Source organism: Mustela lutreola, chromosome 1 (assembly GCF_030435805.1).
Source record: "Mustela lutreola isolate mMusLut2 chromosome 1, mMusLut2.pri, whole genome shotgun sequence".
Classification (NCBI taxonomy): domain Eukaryota; kingdom Metazoa; phylum Chordata; class Mammalia; order Carnivora; family Mustelidae; genus Mustela; species Mustela lutreola.
The window spans coordinates 186,920,516-186,944,227 of record NC_081290.1 but is presented as its reverse complement, the minus strand read 5'-3'; the positions used below and the strand labels follow the sequence as shown (position 1 = coordinate 186,944,227).

Below are 23,712 nucleotides of genomic sequence, written 5' to 3'. Positions count from 1 at the left end.
ACTGTACCAACGTGTCTGGAAAGCAGCCATCCCCAGAGAGGACTCCCTCATGCAGCTTGTTTTAGCCGCGTACGGTCTGAGATCAGTTGAGTGTTGCCATAGTTCTGATTTCCCTCTCAGTCCATAGGATGAATGTTAATGAGCTAAGCACTGCTTGTAAAAGGCCAAGGGGCTGATGTTTAGGTGGTGTGATTGTCTGAGAAAGTAAAGTTATGGAAATTGTTTTGACCTTTCAGCCAAGTGATGTCTTGCCCTCTCACATTTATTACTCTTGGGTACGTTTCCAAAAATACACATTTACAGAGCCACCGCATTAAATGAGAAAACTGATTTAGGGATTAATAGCTTGTTAGTTCAACATAGAAAAAAACAGTCTCCCCATTCCATTCAGGTTTTATTTGTAAATGTATTTGTATGGGTTTCTAAGTTAATCCCAATCCCTTCTGGTTCCCTCCCTAGGGCCCATACCTCCCGTCATTCATCTTTGGGACCCAAACCCCGACGAGCTCCAAACACAGGTTTTAAGTAGCCAGTGTATGTAAGAACAGCTACGTCACTTAGTTAAGTACTTGACTGCCTTCAGAAGCCATACTTGGTTTTAATTATGGATTATTACTGGGTAATGTGGTTTTGAACCTGAAATCCCAACATTCACAGGCCTGCCTCCTATTAAGTTACCTCCATGACCTTGGACTGGCTAGTTCATTCCACTGGCTACTGGACTGGGTACCAGTGTTCTCATCCCTAAAACTGGGCTTATTCCACCACCAATGACAGCTCCTAGCACAGTAGTCCCTCGGTACTTGTCTGCATCCTTCCTTCTCATGTGTGTATACATTGAGATGTCAAAGAGTTCCGCTGGGACCACCAGAAGCGCCCATTTCTTTATTCTCAAAGCCATTTGAGTGGAGTTCGGAAGTTTTGCCTTTCCCATTCAAAATCAAGAGCATAGAAGAGGCAAACTTATTAATATGCATTGTCACAACATATTGTCACATAGTAATATAGGATATATGATAAAATGTATCAATTCTGAGCACCACAAATATCTGGCTTCACCTCAGCATGAAGGCAAATGAGTTTCCTTTAGCTTGAGTGAGTTTGGAGATAAACTTCAATGTAACAAAATGTATTTCACAGGAAATGTTTGATGTGGCGCAGTTGGCTTATGAATCTCTTATCTGCTCGCGGTTCACTCCTTGGAGTTATTAGTCAATTTAATTTGAGCAAATGCCAGGATTACTAACTAATTAGGAGGATGTTAGTGAAGGCATGAGGTTGGGGAGAGCGCGAGTGCTGGTGGTGTGGGGTTTGTGGCGGCATGCAAGTCTGATTTTTGCCTGATGTCATTTGCTAAACATTACACTTTGTGTTGTTGTCACACAGATAAGCCTCAAGTGCATATTCAGATGACTTACCCTCTACAAGGCCTGACCCGGGAAGGGGATGCGCTCGAGTTAACATGTGAAGCCATCGGGAAGCCCCAGTAAGTTCTGAAGGCCAAGGTTGGCAGAGGGTCATGAACAGTAAATGTCACAACACGAAGCTGTGCGTTCGCAAGTCACCAGCCTGTCACCTGTCTCCTGCTGTAAAGGATGGAAGATTTTGCAAGAAATAAGGAATATTCAGTTAAAGGGGGGAATAAATACCTGTGGTCGGTTCTTAATGGCCAGGATTGGGAGAAAAATGAAATGCCAGCTAAGATGGAAATCTCGACTAATTCTATTTTATTATCATCAACATGATTGTCAGAACTATCTTCTCTCACACAAAAAAAAAAAAAAAAAAAAAAATCCTAATAAATTTTTAGTATGCCCACAATCTAATGATAAATCTGCTACCTTCTGTGTTAATGTCTAAGCTGCCGGGAAAGATGGTTTTCAGATTTAAATTAAGCCGCTGTGATTAGGGCCAGCCGTTGGAAAATGAATCTGCCCTACCTTTAATTTTACTTCTCCTTTCCTCAAAGGAAAGTGACTCCTAGAAATATGTTTGTTCATAAGGAATGGCCCCAGAGCTTTTCTCAAGCAGCCTATGTATGCCCCTGCAGAAGAGAAGGAACATAACACTCTTATTTTATGGAAAAGTACAAAGAAGCTGCTTCCCTGCGGAATGAATGGAAGTGAATTAGGGAAACTGCTGTATATTATCACTAATAGAGCAAAAAAAGCTGCTTTAGTGATGGCACTGCTTCAGACATCCATCCTATTTCATCTGGGGAGAGGAGAGAAGCTCTTTCTAAGAGAGTGAAGATTGTTTTTAACTGTTTCTTAAGGAAACAATCCCCAGAACCCTAAGAGGGAACAAGTCAGTGTCGAGATTCTGAGCCCTCAACTTTGAGTGGTCCCCACCAAAACAAAACAAAACAAAATAGCATTGAGCTCCCTCTGCTGTCCCTGTGGTATGATTTTTTTTTTTTCCCTCAGAGTTTTTATTAACCAGCCTATCACAGTTTTCATGCTCTGAGCATCTTAAGGAAGGTTTCCGGAAATCTCTGGAGAGTACTGTCCCTGTTACAGCTAAGGCATGATCTCTGACAAGAGACTGGGAAGCCAGACGGAAGCAGCTGCCACGCCTCAGCCCTCCCTGTGTCAGGCTTCCCTCACTGTGGGCTAGAGTCTGCTCTGTCTGGCCTCACCATGTGGAGCTTTAAAGATGACCTTTAGGAAGTCGGAGGTGGTCTTGGTTCTGTGGTGCGCCCAAGTTACTAGGTTCAAAATGCTTCACGCTTTGGCGGAGCAATCTTTCCCTCCTTTGAACACAAGCCAAGGATGCAGATCTTTCCTTCCGTAAACTGTCTGGAGTACGCCCTGGTTAGTGACTTACCTTGCCTCCAGAAAAATAAAAAATAAAATAAAATCCAGTGGAGGAAAAGAAATAAATGCTCCCAGGCCTCTCACCACTTGTAATACCTATATTCAGCCATATTAACCACATTTAGAGTATATGGCTTTGCTAACCTATATTTTGTTTCTGTGGGGATCCCCCCCCCCAAAGAAGGTACTCTGTTCCGTTGAATGTGCCACCGAGACAGTCAATGACATGTTTCCTTCAGGACATTTATGCCAGAGAAGGTATTTGTTCCTCCCAGATGGGAACGGGTGGACGGCTGTGTGAGCAAGCCCGCGTTACTCCACTGCGATCCCTTCCGGCATATTACCTATTTATTTTCTCAAGAAATTGCATACAATAAAAATGGTAATTTAACTTGCCATTAAATGTTGTGAATATCCTCAGCACTTACCCCCACTGATTGTTTCAGCTGTCAAGCAGCAGGACGTTAGCTCTGAATGCCAGGCAGACCCATTTGCCGTTGCCTACAAGCAACACATATGCAGGACTAATTTTTAAATAATTTACTGGGTTGTGATGACAAACCCATGTGTAATTAAAGAAAAATTGTAACTTCACATCCCATTTGAAAGTTGGAATGCTACTCGACAGGGCTAACTCAGGTGTTTGCTCATCATTAAGCGCTGGGCCTTTCGGTCCTGTCGCCGCTCCTAGAGGTGGTGCTGGGGACAGATAAGAAGTTACTTCTGTGCCTGCGTCTCTGCTGCCCTTCCTCCAAAATGAGAGCTTCAGGCACAGGCACCCACATGGCCCTGATGTCACGGGAGGTTGAGGGAGCCACCTTGAAGAACGCGCACATTAGATTCAAGAAGTTTTGAAAGATAACTTGGTGCATGTGCGATTTGGGCTCCAGAACATCTTGTAAAATTGGCTTTTCCCTAATGGACACAAATGTGGCGCTGAAACAAACGTGGCCTCTGAATGCCAGAAGGAGCCCAGGTGGAGATGCACCCCTCAGTGACTAACTCGGACCCAGAAGCCTCACCCTTGAGTCACAGGGTCTGCAGGTGCACGTGGAGAGGGAGAGGGTGTGACAGCGAGGGGGACTGGGAGAGCCAGCAAAGCAAGGCATGTAGCAGAGGAACCCATAGAGAAGGTGGACTGGGCTGGGGGAGGCAGGTTACGGGTAGGAGTCAAGGAGAAAAAAAGGATTGAGCCTTTCCCCGAATGAACAGAGGTACTTTTTCCAACAGCAGAGGTCAAAAGAAAGCAGCATTCAGATGTAAAAGTCTGTTTCTTTTTACGAAACTTGAAATCCCTTTAAATCTCCCAAGTGGCTTCCAGGCAAGAGTCTTGGTATATCTGTAACCATCAGAGTAATGCGTGTATCACTCGCCAAGAATTTGCTGTTTTCCCCCTAATTAATGAGATGATTAATGATGGCTGGGCTCTGTCCTGTTTGGTGTGAAACCACACAGCAGGGCATAAAAATAGGGCACCTTGTTTTATTTACTGATTTGTTAAAGATGAATTGCAAATAATGAGACTCCTGCTTATGGTCCGTTGAAAGTTTTTTAATACCTGATAATGTTTTTTAGAAAAAGTTTATTCCAGACCGACTCAGGGGGACTTCACGGCTGTAATTCTGTTACATGTCTTTAATCGTGTCCCCCTCCACGGGACTCCTGTGATGCGTGGGTGGGAAGCTGACGCAGATGTCTTGGTGGGAGATAACGAAGCACCCTGTGCCGCCCCTCTTTCCTCTGCAGGCCGGTGATGGTGACCTGGGTTAGAGTCGATGATGAGATGCCTCAGCACGCCGTCCTTTCCGGGCCCAACCTGTTCATCAATAACCTAAACAAAACAGATAACGGTACATACCGCTGTGAAGCCTCTAACATAGTGGGGAAAGCTCACTCGGATTATATGCTGTATGTTTACGGTACGTGGAAAGCTAAACCTGTCTTCTACTAGACTCATTTACATGTAGTTGCTGCTTATGTTCCCTCCCAGAGCTTTTGGTCCGGTTGAAAACCAAAAGCCCACTTGTTTTCTGCAAGACCTTAAAGAAGCCTGGCCTGAGGTGGACCCCAGTGTCCCCACCTGGGAGGGCACTGACTTTTCGTCTCTCCCTCTAATCGTGGGGATTTCCCACTAGATCACAGTCCCTGGTCATGCTGAGCAGGAAAGCTGTGTCCTCAGGCACAAGCCATGGAGACTGTGTTAGAAATAATGACTGCAAAATTCAGCCTTACCAATTAATGGCTATTTAGCTCAGAAAGTTTATTCCCAGTGGTATTTTCCTGTGATATCTGAGCTAGTCTCCTGCTTTGATGAACAGAAGTATCCTGTTTTCAGCATGAAGCTATTACATTCCCGAAGATGTTGCAAGCCAGTAAATACTTGGAGAAATGATACAGGCTCCTTGGTAGCCACATAAACCACCAGTAGCTCTTCCTTTAGACATGAACACATTTATTTTTAAATTTGTCTGTTTTCTTAATATCTTCTCACAGGATTACTAGAGCATATAGCATCATCAATTGCATTCTCTAACCAGCAAACGTTTCTTGAGCATCTCCTACGTGTCAGACATCTTAGACTTTTTCCCATTTCTTTTTAAATTTATTTATTTGACAGAGAGAGAGAGTGAAAGAGAGCACAAGTAGGCAGAGAGGCAGGCAGAGCGGGTTGGGAGGGGGAAGCAGGCTCCCTGCTGAGCAGGGAGCCCAGTGTAGGGCTCGATCCTAGGACCCTGAGATCATGACCTGAGCTAAAGGCATGGGGCTTAACCCACTGAGCCATCCAGGCGCCCGACTTTTTCCCATTGATATCTTAATGTCAGTTTTGTGTGGTGAATATTCTCTCTGTAGTTGAGGAGGGCACTGCTGCTCTAGCCTTAGGATGGCAGACTATGCCTCTTCTGTCCAAAGTCTCTAGGTCAGGTTTATAAAGGAAGCATAGTCATGAACTGAGATGACATGGAATGAGGAACCACAGGCCTGAAAATTTTGGTGTCTTATGAATATACAGTTATGTGTGCACATTTCTTTCTTCCTGTTAGCACTGTAAATACATTATCCAAGTATAACTGTGTACGCATATACACCCATACACACAGAACCATATGTAGGAAATATTGTCTCCGTTATGTCTTAGAACCTGGCCATTTTCCTTTTGAAGAAAACAGGAGTCAGTGTCTTCTTGAGGACGCAGAAGCATGCTTTACCCCCTATCTACTTGGATATTCAAATCTAATCCTTATGATCTAATTCTGTGGTTTTAGGGGTTTTTTTCTCCCCCTTTTAACGTAATGCAGAATTACAAGATCACATCTATCCACCTGGTTTGTAAACATCTGAGATGTGTTTTCTGCATACAATACCCACGTGGTCTGTGCTCTACACATGTAAGAGTATTAGTTCTCCCTAGTGGTTGAGGAGATCCCCATGAAGGGAACAGTGATCCCATGTCCATACCAGGGGGTACCCTGGCCCCCTTTTCAGTTGATATGACACAGCCACCCTGTGCCTCAGACTGTTCATGGTCCACTGATGCCAGAGGCTGCCAGGTAGATCTCTGTCTGTACATGAGGGTTTGAGCCTCCCACAAGCCCCCTCCATTGCTGTCCCCCAGGTCCGCAGTGGCAAATGCCCACCAGTCTAGGGTATGCTTCCGTGAGTCAGAAGACTAAGTTATCTGGAAAAACAACTCTGATTTATCATCCCTCCTGTTGCCACCTTTCCAGACAAGAAACATTTTGTGGATTTGAAGGACACAGATGTCTTTGGAACATGGGACGCCAGCTTACGCCTAGCGTTTTTTGAGCTCTCCCTGTGTCCCACTGTGGCATGTGCATGACCAACCTCGAATCTCCCCAGGGACCCCAGGACATATGCATTATCCTCATCCCAGGGTACAGATGAGAGGGGAAGCTTAGGAAGGTCACCTAAGCTGCTCAAGGTCTCAGGCTTACTGTGTCTCCGAGCCACCACACTTCTGATTACCAAGTCTACAGGGACATTGGAATCTTCCTCTGTAGGGCCTCTGATTCTCACTGCTTCCCACCAGAACAGTAAATACACTTCAACATGAGACGTTTGGACTTCACTTGCCGGGCCAGAGTGCATTATTGAAAGCCAAGAAACGTAGTGACCTACCTGTTCTGATAAGTGCATGCGCGCACGTTCGCACATGCGCACACACACACACATCTCCGTAACCCAGCTTGGCATACTTACCCTCGTCCAGGGATCTGTTAGATCTATAGGAGTCTACCTACCTCCCTTAAGCTATGCCAGTAGCGCTGCCTGGAATGGCAGCTACAAGGCCAACCTGAGGTGTTGCTTGTTCGTTAATAAAATATCCTAGCAGTTGGAGACAAGATGGCGAGTAGATTTTCTTTTCAGAGGTGGTTTATTGTACTACTACTACAGTAATGTTCAAAGTACTTTATGAACCAAGCGTTAACGTGTCTTTAAAATGTTTAATTCTCTGGAAATAACTCCTATACTTGGAGAATCTAGCTGGTTAGTGCCTGAGCCCCAATTGTTTTTGTTCTTTGAGCCTCTATGTGTCAAACACCGCTCATTAGCTCCAACTCTGTACTTTCTTAAATAGTGGCCTCACGTTGCTCTTATTGCCGGAAATGATCTGAGCAACGAGGTTATACCTGTTAATAGAATCTAATTCATTCAGGTCACTTGAGCCAGATGTGAAGGACAACAGTTACCCCGGTAGTGATGAAAATAATTGAAAGTGTGTGATTTTCACAAAACGAAAGGGACCAGTGACCTTTTCTCTGAAGTCTCTGCCCTTGTTAGTCTGGTCCACCCCTTGTTCATAATCGTGTTTTCAAATCATATTTCAAAAGTGGACCTTCCATTCCCCTTTGATTATATTGTGGATATCACACATTTTGTGCCAATACTCTGAGAGATGGGTTCAGAAATAGCATTAGAGTGTACCAGGGGGAAGTCTCCCAGGCACAGATGTTCCCTTTCCAGTGATAAATATTGTAATTGAACCAGAACAGAGAAACCACATTAGCTGCCCACATGCTGGGCAGCAGGAGCCTCTCTAGGTACAGCTGAGTTGGGTAGGAGAGGGCACGGGATACCTTCAGACCTTGGCTTGGGGGCCCGTGCCCCTCGCTCTGCTGCTGTGTCTGTCCCGGTGCCCACGGCAAGGTGTGGGAGCAGCCACAAGATTTGCTGGGTCCCAGAATGCTTCCTCACCTGGGGCCTCCATGAGAACGAGGCCAGGGAAGCAAGACTGAACAAAAGGTGCCTGTTCATCTGAAAAGGTGGTTTGAAATTACTTAATCATTACTGCATCTTGGCAGACAGTGAGATGTGTGTGTGTGTGTGTGTGTGTGTGTGTGTGTGTGTGTGTTTGGTCTTGGGGGGTGGGTTTGGTTTTTGTGGGTTTTTTTTTTTTTTAATTTTTGTTGTTTTTGTTTGAATTCCTTTTTGAACTCCAGTGTGAGGCTGCTTTAAACCACTTGTGTCCCCAACTTAAACAAGCACAGTCTCCCACAAGACAGAACCATTTGCTGCTGATCTTTGCCCATCACAGTCATACACTGTGTGTGTGAGAGAGAGGTTGGTTAGGAAAATTAAAACCTCAGATTAGTGATCGATAGTAGGAATCATCTCAAGCAGACCTTACAACCAGGCACCAAAACAGTGTTTTCGTCAACTTTCAGGAAGTTGTACCAAAGCCAATAAAGGTGCAGTATATAATTAAAGTTTTGATGTATTAATTAGACAATCTGAGAGCTCACTTGGAGATAAAAGGACACCAGATGTGTCAGGGAGAAAAAGTTGACGTGCTTTAGATAAAATTTAAAATCAAAAGCCTTCAAATCGTCTTACGCTCTCTTATACCAGAATGATTGCTTAGTTCAAAGTCTCGCTGACAATTTAACACATTCAGTTTGATCATTTGGGCTTAGGATTTTCTTTTTTTCTCTTTCAGATTTGCCCTTCCCTTGTCCCCCAAATAATATCTGAGATGATAGAAGAATATACAGTATATCAAACATCTGACACAGGGTTCCCTCTGGGATTCCTGGCTTGGCAGGTCAAGGCCCGTTTATATCTCATCCTCTTGTTTACAAGAAGGAAGGCGGGCTTTCAGTCTTATCACCGCCACCCACTCAGGTCAAGCTTTTAACACGAGCCAAGGCAACTAACACATTAATATTTATAAGTTGTAAAATTTATTGACTTTAAAAAAAAACAAAATCTCAGTAAAATCTCACATGCCTGGAACTTGATATTTAGTGGTGACATTCTCTCTTCTTTGTATTTATTACGGGCGTGGAAGTAGTTTCACTTCCCGCTGGGATGTATTGATGGGGAATAATGAAGTTCCTCGTCACGGAGAGCAGGGGAACAAGAGCACACTCATCCTTGGCCGATAGCAGCCCTTTCGCTAGAGCAGCGCCCTCTCCTCCTCCTTTCTCCCATCCGCAGAAGCATAAACTGAAATGACTCTCGGGCGTGGAGCTGGTTGACCCTCCCCTTTGAGATCAGATTGGGGCGGGGGTGTCCTGTGTTGATTTTCCCTCCCTTCTCTCTTTCACATCACCTCATCCCTACTTCACATCATTAATACAAATCTCTCTTCTTCTTATCTTAGCTTTTTCCAAGTAAGGTTTGAGGTTCCAGTGACAAGATCCAGATCTCCGGTATGGGTGGGGCGGGGAAGCTCTTGGTTTCGGAGGGGGACGTCATCAAACAAACATCTCAGTGTCCTCATGCCTTTGTTTTGTCATTACTGATCATTGTTGTGTTCAGCATTGTGGGTTTGATTTTCCTTTTTTTTTTTATCCAGATCCCCCCACAACTATCCCTCCTCCCACAACAACCACCACCACCACCACCACCACCACCACCACCACCACCACCATCCTTACCATCATCACAGGTACGGTACCTTCATGACCACTGAAAATGTCCTGAATGTATATTGTCTTTCTCGTGTGTATGCAAAGAAGCCGGAACGGTCCCTTGAAATCCTTGGAATGTAATGGGTCCTTTATTTTGGAACTTCAGAGACATGAGATACTTTGTTCTTAAGCTGAATCTTAAGGACCTCAGAAAATCTTTTAACATCCAGGCATTTAACAGTAGATCAGATATTTTGCAACTTACGCTTAAGAGAATTCTTTTTCAAGCATCACTGTTCAAAGCAGAATGCTAGGGAAAATGGCCGCCTGGCTATGCAAGAACATGCCGGTAGCTTAGGCTTAGCCACGGTTGATGAAATGGTAAGTATTCTGCCTTTGGATCTTCTCGTTGTCTTAATTCCATCTTAATTCATATGGAAGAAAATACACACCCTTTAACAGGCCCAGGGGGGTCATGTTTCAAAATACATCACCCTTCTTCCTGCCTCAGAGAGGACCCACTGACAGTGTTAGAACCTATGTGTGTTGTCGGGGTCTCAAGGTCAGAGAAAGCCACTGTCCTCTCTGTGCTGGGCACTCATGTACCCATCCCCCATCCCCTATCCCCACCCCACCCCCCGTCCTGGCCTACTGCCCTCAGTTAAATACTGGAGGTATGGAAGAGGCAGCCACAGCCTCTGTGGCTTTATCTTTTTCTGGACTGTCTGAAACTCTTCTTCAAAACGAGTTTCATGGTCTCCAACTTGTATCACTGAGGGAGGAGGGATGCCATCCATCCCCTTGCTGGTACTCTGTGGCTCTCATACCACTTGACGTTGCTTGTCCGGGAGCCTCGGAGCTCTGCTGTCTGCTACGGTAGGAAAGCCTATAGTTGCACTGTGTCGACTAGACATGCAGGATTTCCTGACATAAGATCTTCCCCCACTGCTGTGTGCGGGTTCCAGCCCCAGAATGTGTAAAAGTGATTATTCTATGAGGGGGAAAAATTTTTGTTCTTTAAAAGAGAACTTCCCCGGTTCATTCTGTTATCCCAGGAGCCTGCAAGATCTCTCTGAGCTCCATGCCCCAGGATGCAGGACTTCTGTTAAAACACTGACTCTATAATTCATCATTCTTTGTGTGTAGACCCACTTTACCACCCTAGATAAGGCAGCTGTCCTTTACACTGACTTTCTGGAGACGCTCTTGGTCTTCACAGGAGTTGGTGGGACAAGCATGACGAAAATGCTCCTTGGAAGAGGACGTTTATGAATGAAGATGGTAGATCCCCTAGTCTGTTTTCTTCACCTTCCTAACCCATTACAGTGGGACAAAGAGAACGTTAGAAAAAGCCACTAGTGAGGATTTTCTGTCCGCTGTTTATGCAACCATCAGTGCCTGCACTTAAAATCTTCCGAAAACCCATCAATTGGTTATTGTGCCTCACTCTAAACTCTGCTCCATCCAGGCTGCTTCCGAAATCCTCGTCTGTGCGTATTTCGTGTTTCAGTTTTGTTCTTCCACGGCTTAAGCAAAAGCTTGTTAGCTAGTGCGCAGACTCCTCCCACTTTCCCCCTCATTGCTGAGCACAGCAAAGATGCTCCCTCCTTCCTGATTCCAGGTCAACCAGCCTCTCCACTGTCCACACCAGGAGCTAGGTTTTTACCTTTCGTGATTTCTTGCCGCTTATCCAGGTTGTAAACTGAATTAGGCTTGAGCTCTCAATAGTAGGTTTTCACGAAATTTCCTGTGAATGGCCCTTTGGACGTCTGTGTGAATTACACCTCCATCCCCCGCTGCCCTTTTGCAGTAGTCGGTTCATCTTTGCAGAAGGGGCCCGGGGATGAGCCAGCCCTTAACTACCTCTCATTCTAGAGGGTTCCCTCTAGGTGACTCAGGCTAGGCAGGTCTATATTTTAAGGCAGTGGAGGCCTTTCTCGCTCTGTGGAAATGCCCCATTTCTCCATAACACGGAAAAACACTTTTCATCTGTGTCTGGCCTCTCACTAGCTCAGGCTGGTTTTTGTTTTGTTTTGTTTTGTTTTTAAGACCTTTGCTAGCACCCCCTGAACTCCAACCCCCTCACTCTGTGCAACACAGCGGAGGTGCCTCTGCTCCCAGCTTTCAGCCTTCACCCCCACCGAAAGCTTCTCTGTGTCCTCAAACAGCTGCAAGTCACTGTTATCACTGTTCCAACCAGAAAGGCTCCATATAAGAGGAAACATAGCAAACAGTCCTGTATTCCTGTCCACATCGAAGGTGCCTTTAAACAGGGGTTTGTCTTGGCTTCTGTCTCTCTGCTCCCGACCTCAAGGCTCCAGGGGATACCCCATGAGCTCCCAGATGCACGGTAGCCTTTCGGCACCAGCACTTGAACCCTGGCCACACACAGAGGGCATCTGTGGCCGTGAACACCCAGATTCTCCCTGGCACCCCAAGAGTAGTTAGAGCAAAACTGCCACTGAAACACATTGTAGGATCCGCTGCCTTAACGGACATGATCTTCTAAGCTTGCTGGGTCTTAACAAGCAGCTTCCATGTATTTATCTTGCCTAGAAAGTACACTCGTGGATTTTAACATTTGCTCCTTACTTCAAGCCGATTAAAGGTTATGGAACTGAATGAGCCTGTGTCCCATTTTAAAGGTCCAGGCTATCCCTGAGATTTAGACTGGTTCCTAAAAAAGCCTTCCAGACCGAATCTTGGCAAATGGATAGCTAAATTAATTTCCACTCTCCTCTCTCGCACTGTTCACTACATAACAGCCACCCGTTAGCCTTAAAAGCTGCAACAGCTAAATCCAGTGACAGTAACATAAAGCCTGAGCTTTAAAAAAAAAAATAAAAAAAGAAAGGAAGGAAGGAAAAAAAAGAAAAGAAAAAGAAGCAGCCCACAGTCCTCCATTTCTTTTCTCCCACTCAGATGCAATAACTGAAACCCATTCCCCAGGTCAGAGTTTCATTACAAGAAAATGTACAAATGCGATAGAAAAATATTTTTAAACTTGAAAGGCCATAGTTGATTTCTGATTCCTCGGAAAGGAAGTGCTCCGGCGCTATGTTTTATCTTCCATAACCGGGGTAATCGAATTGTTTTCCTTGTTAGAGAGGCAGACCATCATTGAGTCCTCAGTCGCCCGGCTCCCTCAAAAGCAGGTTAAAGATCCTCAGAGGGGAGAAATCATGAGCCCAGTCCGAGGTGATATTGCCATCCCGAATCCTACACCTGCCTGGTGGGAGGAGCCGGGCAGCTTTCTCCCGTCTCAGGTGCATGGAGCAGGTCTCCTGACCTTCGTGTGACGGCGCACACCTCTAGCAGTAGACTGATCTAGGGGAGGAATTTTTGAAGGCTCTGGGGTACTGAATGGAGTATTTGATGTCAACTTGCCCCATCAGCCTTGTCGCAGCTTCGCAACCATTATGCCGTTCATTCATTAGAATCTCTCTCTCTAATTAAAAAAAAAAAAAAAAGCATTGGAGAGTTGGAATTGAAATGGGAGCCATCCGGAGCCTCACTATAATTCGCCATGAGCTTCTTGGGTGTCTCTCCTGTCTCATGCACACTGGTATTCTGATCAGGTATGTCTGTTCCGATTAGGGCAATTGGCCGCCCCCTGCTTTTTTTTTTTTTTTTTTTTTTTCCTAATCACATCAAGTTGTCCATGTGGTTTCATTTACAAAGATACATGCTGTGATATTGAAGAACAAACCGCGTTGTCCAAATTGTCCCCAGAGCCCTCTGTTAAAATAGAGGGCCAGCCAAACCATCCCCTGGGCTCAGAGTCCTTCAGGCAGAATCTACTCCGAAATTAGAACCGAAGAGAAACGGGGGGCCGGGGAGGGGTCTTTTGTTTTGTGTTTGGAATTTTCTTTGAAGTTAGCTGACTTGAGGTATGAGGTGTGGATAAAATTGGATCCAGCTTCTTCCTCTAGCCATTGCCATCTTGGGAAAATAGTGTTTCCCTCCCTAGATAATGTGGATATTGTATTGATTCTGCTCAGTCCTGTCCTTTGATGAGGAGTCTACCTTAGAAAACAACACAGCACTCAGTTATTATAAGCACCCTTGGCAGCTTCAGTAGGAAATTCAGGTTCACTGGGGCCGGGGGGAGGGGGGCCAACCTGTAGGTCACTGTACATGTGACTGTCATAAATTAAAACATTAAAATCACTTTAGAATAAGAAATGAATAGCTACAGGGCCAAGTCCTAGAACACATTTAAAAATCCTTTCACAGGAATGAAATAGGTCATTTCTAAATGAGTTTTTCCTCTTTTTAAAAGTACGTATCCAATTCAGTATTTTGTGTTTCCTGGGGAAGAAAACAGCACTGTTCTTCTGCTTGGTATCTAAGCACTACAATCCCAGGGTACCTTGGAGAAAGTGTGTCCCAGCCCGCAGGCCCACCTGTTACCTTGGCTTTCATAGTCTGATATCCTAAGCCGTTGTGTGTGTGAAGTGTATCCAGGCCCCTAAACCTGAGTGTGGTCCTTCTCCTTCAGTGATGCTCCGAGCACACCAAGTGCAGGAGACCCAACACCATGGCAAGTGTTTCCAGTTTCTTCAATACGGAGGAAAGAAGGGACACCTGTGCTAACCTCCCCCTGTACCAGGACCATCAAAACAACACTTAGAGAGCCTGGCCTCACCTGGAGCCACTTCTCCAGGTCTTAGCCTCCTCTGTGCTGCAGGTGTTTGCGAGGTGCAAAGGGCTATATGCTTATCCACCAGCTTTTAGGCGTTCATTTAACAAATACCAAGTCCCTGTAATACATAAAGTAAGATGCTAGTGCCTGGGGAGGCAGAAAAGTCCTTAAGCCCCTTAAAATATGGTAGAGAGACTAGGTTCTCCACCCTGGAACCCAAGAGTGGGAGGTGCTCTGCATGGAGGGCCCACCCTGCGGCCAGAGCAGGACTGGGGAGAGCATCACACGTCAAGTAGCTTGGTCTGCCATCAAGGAATGCATAGAATGGCGGTAAGGACGGCATTCTGGAAAGTAAGCATGATGGCCCAACTTCAAGCACCTGTCTGCAGTGTGTGTGTGTGTGTGTGTGTGTGTGTGTGTGTGTTTACGTTCTAGGCATATATTAAGCCACTGTTGCTAGGACATACACAACTTTCATTCTAGAGTGTTTACTAAATTCCCTTTTTTCCCAGAGTTGGCTTCTACTCCATTAAGACCGTGTACCACTCATCCTTTACTGCATACTTACTGAATGTTACTGATGGGCCAACATGCCTGGTGACAAGCATATCATGAGGGCACTAGAAAATACGCATGAGCCCCCTTCTCAAGTTTTTGCCCCCAAATTGCATGGCCCTTCTTTTAAATACTGTCTCCACTGTGTACATTTTTATTTTGCTGATGATTAGAGACCCATTACCAATAGCATCATAGCCAACCAGCCCTTGACCCATACTGATTTATGAGGGAATGGAAGCAGTGAGAACACTACAGTAACGAAGCTCACCTGATTCTGCCTTTTTTTTAAAAAAAAAAAAGAAATGAGAGGTGGGAACGGAGTTTTTTTTTTTTTTTTTTGCTATTGCTTCCATCACAATTCCCATACTTTTATGTTCCTTGTTTTAAACGAATCCAAGAGATGAGGACTTGAAAGGTTTCCATACTGAAGATTCATCCCCAGTTCAGAAAACTAGCATCGTACATATGCGTTTCTTGGGCTTAGAAAGCGATCGTTGGGGCTGTCTTGATGGTGGAAAGGGTAGGACTTGAAAGGAGCCTTCCGCATCTAGCCGGAGAGGACTAGAAGCTCCTACTTCTAGAGCCCGCCTCTCTCCACCTTCACCCTCCTCTTCTGTTCCTGCCCTCCCCTATGCCTTCCCCCTACTTCCCCTTCCTCCACCCAGACTTCCACCCCAGCATCAAAGACGACTACTACTAGGACTAGGACATTTTCCTTGTGAGGTGGAACCCCTGTATGGGTTCCTGTTATTTTCAGAACATCTGGTTTGCAAATGAAAAAGATCTCAGGGGCACAGCAGCATTAGGGAACAATTCTGAAGAAGCTTTTACAAAACTTGAAATTGCTTAACAAAAAACCAACCCATTCCCCACCCTGCTGTTCCCTGGGGCCCTACCCCATAACCCCTTCTGCCCCCTCAAGGAGGAGAGGGTGACTTTAAGAAGTAAAAGAGCTTTAACAAGACTTCCCTGTTTGGGCCCTTTTAGCTTCTGTTCTGTTCTTGTCCCCTTTTTTTCCAGCCCCTGAGAAATGGGAGTTTAATTAAAGCATAACATAGTTGGAAAGAAAATTAACTGAGAATCCAGTAGAAAATAAATTTCGAAATTTAATTTTCCGGCACATATTTTTGCTTTCAATAGATTTCAAATAAGTCAGAAATAAATAAAGAAATGAATTTAAAAAACTATATTTAATATATATTGGCCAGCAAAACACAACTATGAAAATAAAATTGTCAGGGGAATTCCTCGCCTGCCCTAGTGTCTAGATTTAAAGCAGCTCCGTAACACAAACTGAAGGGGAATTCAATTAAGAAAACCCATTGGCTCCTTATTGACTTTAGTTAAGAAAATAAACTCGGGGAAAGTGTATTAAAATATGTCTGGACTGCTTAGTACGCTTCCATTTAAGCTTATGACAATCAAAATGGGAGAATTTAAATTCTTTACAATTAAGCTCTGCTTCTGAGCAGATTGGGTTCTCTAGGTTATTACACTGTGCATTTTTTAACGTAGACCCTGCACACACGCACCCCAAAATGCAGTCTCACCGTGAATTGGGGCGTTCTAAAGCAGGAGCACCACGGAGCAATTGGAGAAGAAAAAGTATTTAAGGTTGTGAATTTAATTTTGTTCTAGGATTTTCATTTTCATTTATGGCACCCGTTGTGTGTGAGACCACGGACTAATTTATGGATTAGTTTTAAACCCCCAGTCTGTCACACTCAATGAACAATTCTAAGTTGGAGAGAATCCATATGAAAGGATTAGAATGTGCCACAGCGGAGCTTACACATGACTGTTTCAACTAAATATTGCCCAGCTGCCTCTCATGCAGCATATTTTTTTTTTTTTTTTTTTTTTGGCTACTTGGTTAAACAGCTACAGTCTCTAATCTCACACATTGTCAGAGCCTTTTCATTCTGTAAATATCTTCTACTGCCACATGAAATATAGGTGATGTTTAATTTATTCAAGATAGGATGCCATAAACTGTTGGTATGGCCAGGAGACCAAGGAGTCAGTATTTCGTGAAATGTGCATCTTTCAAAACATGCAGAGTCTGCCCTGGGATACCTTGTTTGATGATACTCGTAAAACAGCCGGAGAGGGACTATTAAGGCCACGCACACTGACTGGGTTTGCAGGAACCTGGGATTGTTTTTTGGTTGTTGACCTAATAAAGTAAGTATACAATAGATTTGCCCTGTTGTAATTAAAATTAAAATCAAGACAATAGCTCAGCAAGGCCTTTTTCATTCCCTAACCCTACAGCGGCCTGAAGCCCAGCTCAACTCTTTGTGACCTCTTTCTCTCTGATGAGTTTCTAAAGGCAGCAGCAAAGTGCCTTTGAAAACAAGTCTTTGTTAGGACAATTAGGGGCTGTCATTTTTCAAGCTAATGACAGCGTTTCTAACTTGTATTGCAAGTGGACTGCTTGCGTTTTGCCCATACACTCCGAATGTTACCCAACAATGGAGTGACCCCACGAGTTGATTCACAGGGGTGGCCTGGCACCTCTCGCCAGTCTTCTGATTAAGACACCCTGAATAAATCCCACTTCACAGAGCGGCACTCCCTTCAGAGCCAGGGTGTCTGCGGTTTCTGCATGAAGTCATAATGCAATTAGGAAGGAGAATTAGATTCTGTCACACTGCTCTCCTGTGGGGAGCACAAAGTCACTTCTAAAGATTTTTTTTTTTTTTTTAATTCTTTACTTGGAATAGCCTCTGTTCAGAGAGCACACCAGATGCTCTTAAAGAAATAGAATTGGTGCCTCCCCCAACACTCCCTCACACCCCCTTAGAACTCTGTGGCCAACCTGTGTGTCTGCTGCGTTCCCCTGCCCCATTGCTGACCATGGCCTTGCCACTTCCAGCCGCAGTGACTTGTGTGGTTTGACTTGAACGTGTGTTTGCTGTTAACTGCCCTAGAAGATATTTCCACCCCACCCCCACCCCACCGCATCCCTTTCTCCTCCTGTTTTGGGTGCAGTTGATGGACTTCCCGTCCCCATACTGGGGAAGCAAGCTGCACTGTGGACTGGGCTCATTCATTTTCTAGTGCCCACAAAGAAGCCGACACCTAGGGTCACTTAACTTAGTTTCATGATAAAGTGGACAGCACAGTGATGTAGGAAGACGGTAAAAGGAGCAGTCATCAGTTCATGCTAAGATACGAGTTTTGAGGACTCTAACCTCTAGGATTTACTCCACCTCCTCTCTTTGATGTTTATGCTACTTATTGACCTGCTAAGATTACAGCCTATGAGAAGTGCTACTATAAAAATAACCAAAGTATTTATTACTTTTTTTTATTTTGTAAAGGAGCCAGTGCTTATCCATAAAATGTGTTAGCATGTATATAAATGTTTCTGTACAAATGTGCATTTGATCTTGCCCCTTAAGCTGAAAGCACCTGAAACTAACACTTGGCTTGGATGTTTCAAGTAAGGAGATGTGTCAGCTGTGTCATGACGATCCCGTGTAGTGATGTTTCAACTGTACAATTTTTGGTATTGTTTTTTACTGCTATTTTATGCATACAGACTTGACTTGTAAGTAAGTATTGTGTTCTTATGCAGTGTATTTTATGTTTTTCTTTCCTTCATCAATCCTTCAGAAACTCAGCTATAAGTTATGTTAAAGCTGCAGTGGCTTCTCAGACTGCTGGTTAATCTTGGCTCCTTAGAAGGGCTGCGATTGTTTTGATGGTTATAGGGTCCTGAGGAAAGCATGCCAACTGAGGGGGAACACCGGTGTGAATTCATGTGTCCTGATTTGCACATCAGAAGCACCAGGCTCGTTTGACCAGGAAAAAAAAAAAGGAAAAAGTGTGGCATTCCATTGCATTTAAACATTGCCTGTGTCGAGTCCGGAAGAGTCTTTTGGAGTCTCTAGAACTCATGAAAATAATTACCAGCTTAAATAGCTGTGTTAAGGGTGGGTGGTAGGGAACAGGTAACTACTTGCAGTTTCAACCAAGAATGCCAGCCCAGCCAGAGATGACGAGTTCATGTCACCAGCCCTCCCTGGCCAGATGGGGATAGTGGAAAGAAACATACTGGAGAGGTGTAGACTCGAACACGAAAGCATGGCCAGATGGGTTAACTTTGGAATGAAGCTGGCCACAGGAGTGGTGTTTAAAAAAAAAAAAAAGACAACTGGAAAAAGAATGTCATCGTGCATTTTGTTAGATATTTATCCCACTTTCCCTCTAGCCAAAAATAAACAGAAAATTTCTTGAGCCCCTTGAGCCATTCCCTGTGAAGAGGAGCCAGAACAGCACGCCTGGTTCGAAGCACAGCAGAAGGAGGAGGAAACTTGGACAGCATCGGAAATGGAGGAAGAAAGAGACCACGGTTTCTTCCACAGCAAGTGCATCTGGCAATGCGAAGGCGGCCACAAAGGCGGGGGACTCCCTGCAGCTCCCCACAGCAAACATGGTGCTGCCCTGGGAGCCAAGGGATGGCTGGATACTGTCATTTGTGGGAAGTCACACGATCGGAAGTGGTGTTTGGCCAATTGTGCGGACTCGGGTGTGTCCATGGTGGTCTTCTGCTCTTAGGTTGTAACCCAGAGAATGCTGCAAAGTGAAGAAAGGATTCCTGGTGGCCAGGAGAGGGGGTTGGGGGTAGGGGTGGGGGATTGTGAACAGAAACTTTATCGGGAAACTATTAATATGTTCATTCCCATGGCCTCCCAGTCCGTGGAACTTTCCAGCTGAACGCTGCCAAAATAATAACGCGGGATGGAAAACTTGAGCTCACGTGTTCATGTACAGGCATCTGAGCATAAGCCGTAGAGGATCCTCAAAGTGTGATTGTTTCACTGATGCGTAATGGGCAGTCACAAAGCCCGGGCGCCTGCGTGGGCTGGCTTCAGACAAAGGCAATGTTTGAATGTATGAATCCCTTGCTCCGCCAGCCTGCCGACTGAGCTTTTCCGCCCCAGTCCTGAGCCTTTATGTGTTCAGAGCCACCGAGTCTGCGCTGGTGTTTCCCCTCACTTTGCATGTTCCCCCGACTATGGACTAGCAAGTAGATGTGTCCTGGCAAGACCCCCAGAACCACAGAATTGACTGTTTTCCTCACTGGCTCGCAGCTTTGAGCTGAAGGCATGTCTTAAAACAGTGCAACTCACTTCAAATGCTTTTTGCTTTTCATTTATTATTGCTTGTCACGCGATGTTCTTTGAAAGCTTGCTTATATATTATCTGTTCCATTTTTTTCCATTTTCCCTTTTTTTGCATGCCGTTCCTCCTGTTTCCTCCCTTCCTCCAATCCTCTGTTCCCGTCTGTAGACACGGCAGCGACGACAGAGCCCGCAGTTCACGGTTGGTATCACATTACTGTTTATCTACTTTCTCAGCGCTGCTGAGAGGCAAGGCAAGCCTGGGAAAAAGAGAAATGCAGTCTTCAAGGGAAATCGTATTTCGAGTAGACTGATCTCATACATAGACTGTAATTTTGAAGGCTTGGAAGGATGTCGAGTCTTGTCATTTCTGTTGTGAGTTCAGGAGCCCATGGTTGCCGTCTGGAGGGAGGCCAGTGACAGTCAGGCCAGGGTGTGGGAGACCCGGCCACAGGTGGCCCTTATGGATAGAGTGCCACCAGACCCCAAAACACGAGGGATTTCAAAAATGAATATTGACCTAAAAATCATGGCCTTTGGATTAAAGGCCCAGTTGCTTTCTTCGTTTATAGGCTAGAGTCCCAGGTACATTTGGAAGAGACACTCAGTAGTTGAGGCCGTGAAGGACAGGTAAGGACAGAAGGGTAGTCCTGTTTAAATTCACGAGGTGGTGGCGGGGGAGGGCATCACTCTTCTCTTAATTATGTTCCCCATCATAGCTCCCTCTGCAAACCCAAGCCAGTTCACTCTTTTTAATCTCCATGTGTGCACGCAGGCTTATGCTAGCTAGCACTGGGCAGGAAGCCTCTCCAAGCCAGGAGGGACACCAGATGTAAATTTTAACAGCATTAAGTGGGACTGAAAAGATCATTTGTGTGTGGGTATCTCGTAGGCAAAATACTACAAAGTTGGTTAAGGTTGTAAACAAAAAGTGACTAAAAAAGAAAAAAACAAAACAGCCATCGGGACATCTTTTTCTATTTCCTCTCTGACTGACTAGGTTGGAAGAGGCCCATTAACTTTTCTGTGTCTCTTTAGTCGGGAAATTAGAATCATGTTTCATCTGTATATGACTTCATTCCCTAACTCTTACCTTAGTGATACTGTGCTTGGAGAAGGGGTGTTGAGTTCAAGGGGATTTTTTGGTAAAAGGCCTATTGAAATCACTTAGCACATTGTACAGGGTTGGACTCCACCATTTAAGCGATGGGGTGATCAGCCAAGCCTTATAGCAAAACATTTCTTCCTAGCACAGACTGACTTCCTTAAAACAGACCTCCATTTGAGGACTTGGCAGTTGGAAATCGCTAAGTGAAACCCATCCTATGTGAGCTGTCCCCGAAGGTCAGGCCGTGATGCTTGGCCCCCTGCCACCAGTCCCCATTTGGACTTTCTGATGAGGAATTCCAAGAGAGCAAAATGAACTTGGGTGTGAAGCATTATTTTCATCCCCACACCCCTTGCGCCTCCACCTGGCCCTTTCCTGTCACTGGGCACAGAAGGAAAAGGTAAAGGGCCAAATACACTGGCAATCATGAGAAATCAATTAGGTATAAAACCTCCACTTTCTAAGGTAATGCCCCATAGTGCTTGCTACAGCTCAGGCACTGCACTCCATTAAGCTTAGTTATTTGTAGGTTTCATCATTAATTGAGCACTTCCTGACTTTTATCGATTAGTCGCAGAGCTTTAAGGCTATTTTAATGCCGTTCAAGAGATTTTGTTCTATTCTTTTTAAGATGCTTTAAGTTCTGAGCTTCCTATAATTGACTCCAGGGTCAAATGTAACCATAAGATTCTTGAATTCTGTGAGATCTTTGAAGAAATATTGATCATTTATCTCCTAAGACTCCAGAGTTGTATTTGCTAGGTCCCTTCGATAAAATCCATGTACTTACGTGACTCTGATGGATGTAAGTCTTAGAGTTGGCTGAGGTATTCCAAGTAGGAAATATGTTCCCTGATCTGAGAAATGAGAAGTTAACCTAGGGCCCCATCGTGGTCTAGGACACGGTTTTTGGTCAGATCTTTCTTCCTGGAAAGAGAAAGTGACGGTGATCTCTCTTTTGTGGTGTAACGAAGAGACACTTGGAATTAGGCTTTCTAGCATTCCTGGGGCAGAGAACAGAGAAGCAACCACTGCCTTATTATTTCAGGGACAGCGATATACTACCAGGATGTTGTTCACTGGCTGGCAGCCAAGAATGTTGGGGAGGAAGAAAAAGAGTTCTCTCCTCCCCCCTCCCACACATCCACACATGCTATTCCTTACCAGCAGGAGGACAGAAGTGATAACCCAGGATGGTCCCCTATGTAATACACATATAAATACATTCTCCTAACTTGTCTGATACCCTCATAGTGTCCTCACAAAGAGGTACTACCGCCCCCAGCAAACAGCTTTAATGAAAGCCAAAGGAGTATCTAGAATCTTCCTTGATGGAGGGGAAATGGTCTTCAGGTCAGTCGTCAGGGTAAAAAAGGTGATAGGGTATGGTGGAAACTTTAAAGCAGGGACCCTATCTGGAACCAGATTGTCTTCAAGTGAATTATGACTAAACCCCAGCTTCTTCAGTGCAGCAACCTTTTGACTGACATCCACTTGAGAATGACCTTGAGATGTTCATGAGAGAGATCTGGGCCTAGAAAAATGGCACGGTTGGAGGACTTGGCAACTCAAATGACAAGACGTATTAGGTCAGCCTGTCATGACCACTTTATTGGTCTTAAAAGGATTCATTCTGGAGTTCCTTCTATAGTTCTCCTTTTTTCTATAAAAATGAAAAAAATAATTTGTAAAAAAAAAAGCTTTCCCTTTGAAGACTCATTAAAATACTTTATTCAAGCTTGTGTTGCTAGAGTACGTAAGACGTATACGAGTTGTTGACGTATGTTGGTCATTTGTTCTTACCAATATCTGATTGGAACAAGCATGTCTTGGAAGGTTAGAAGTGCATGGGCATGACTCAAAATCAAATGGATTTTCTCCAAAAAGAAAACAAACAACAATCAGTCACAATGTGTTTTTCAGGATCTAATTGATGGTAGACGTAAAAGCGAGTGTAAGAAGGGGATCTTTTAGACTAGGGTGACCGAAGAGATTCTCTTTGAATAAGGATCTTGAGCACTTGTGTTTTTGGAGCTCATCCTTAAGGCCTGGTCAGGAAGAATCCTGTGTCATGCGTGCATGTCGAGCAATGCAAAAAACGCTCTGCCAAATCCTGGTCCTACGTGGTCTGAAACTAATGGCGGAAATGCATGAGTGACTTAAAGCACGGATGGTGTCGTCCTTCCTATGATTATTGACGTGTGGGTACGCGTGATAGTTTTTGTTTGTTCAAATGTGGGCGCTTCTCTGTGTCTTGTGCCTTGTTCTTTCTCAGCCCTGTGTGTACCCTCTCCCTTCCCCCACCCACCTCCCCTGTGTGAGGTTTGGGGTGACCGCATGCCCATGGTCTGGAATAGTGCTTGTGCTTTTGCTGCACTGCAGTCAGCTGGCTTCCTCTGGGTCGGAGCTTCTCCCTCCCTCCCCCCCACTCCCTCTCCCCTCTCCTCTTCCCATTTTATGATTTTCCAGGCTACCTATCCTTTTGCTTTCCACCTCTTGATCTATCAGAGGCTGATGAGCTCATGAATTTACATATCCCAAATGAGTTTTTCAGTAGTCTTTAATTCAGTATATAACTCTG

General features: G+C 44.8%; 1 protein-coding gene across 9 annotated transcripts in view; it reads left to right on the top strand.

Annotated features, from left to right (window-relative positions):
- CADM1 (cell adhesion molecule 1) overlaps nt 1-23,712 on the top strand; it is a 325,193-nt gene that overhangs the window by 281,036 nt on the left and 20,445 nt on the right. For 5 of the 9 annotated variants that reach the window (XM_059181413.1, XM_059181404.1, XM_059181450.1 and 2 more), the window contains exons 6-9: nt 1,387-1,486; nt 4,563-4,735; nt 9,634-9,726; nt 20,193-20,225. In XM_059181413.1, coding sequence (XP_059037396.1) covers nt 1,387-1,486; nt 4,563-4,735; nt 9,634-9,726; nt 20,193-20,225 — 399 coding nt within the window. The remainder of the gene's footprint in view (nt 1-1,386; nt 1,487-4,562; nt 4,736-9,633; nt 9,727-20,192; nt 20,226-23,712) is intronic. The other 4 variants (XM_059181468.1, XM_059181432.1, XM_059181422.1 and 1 more) reach the window with 3 other exon arrangements.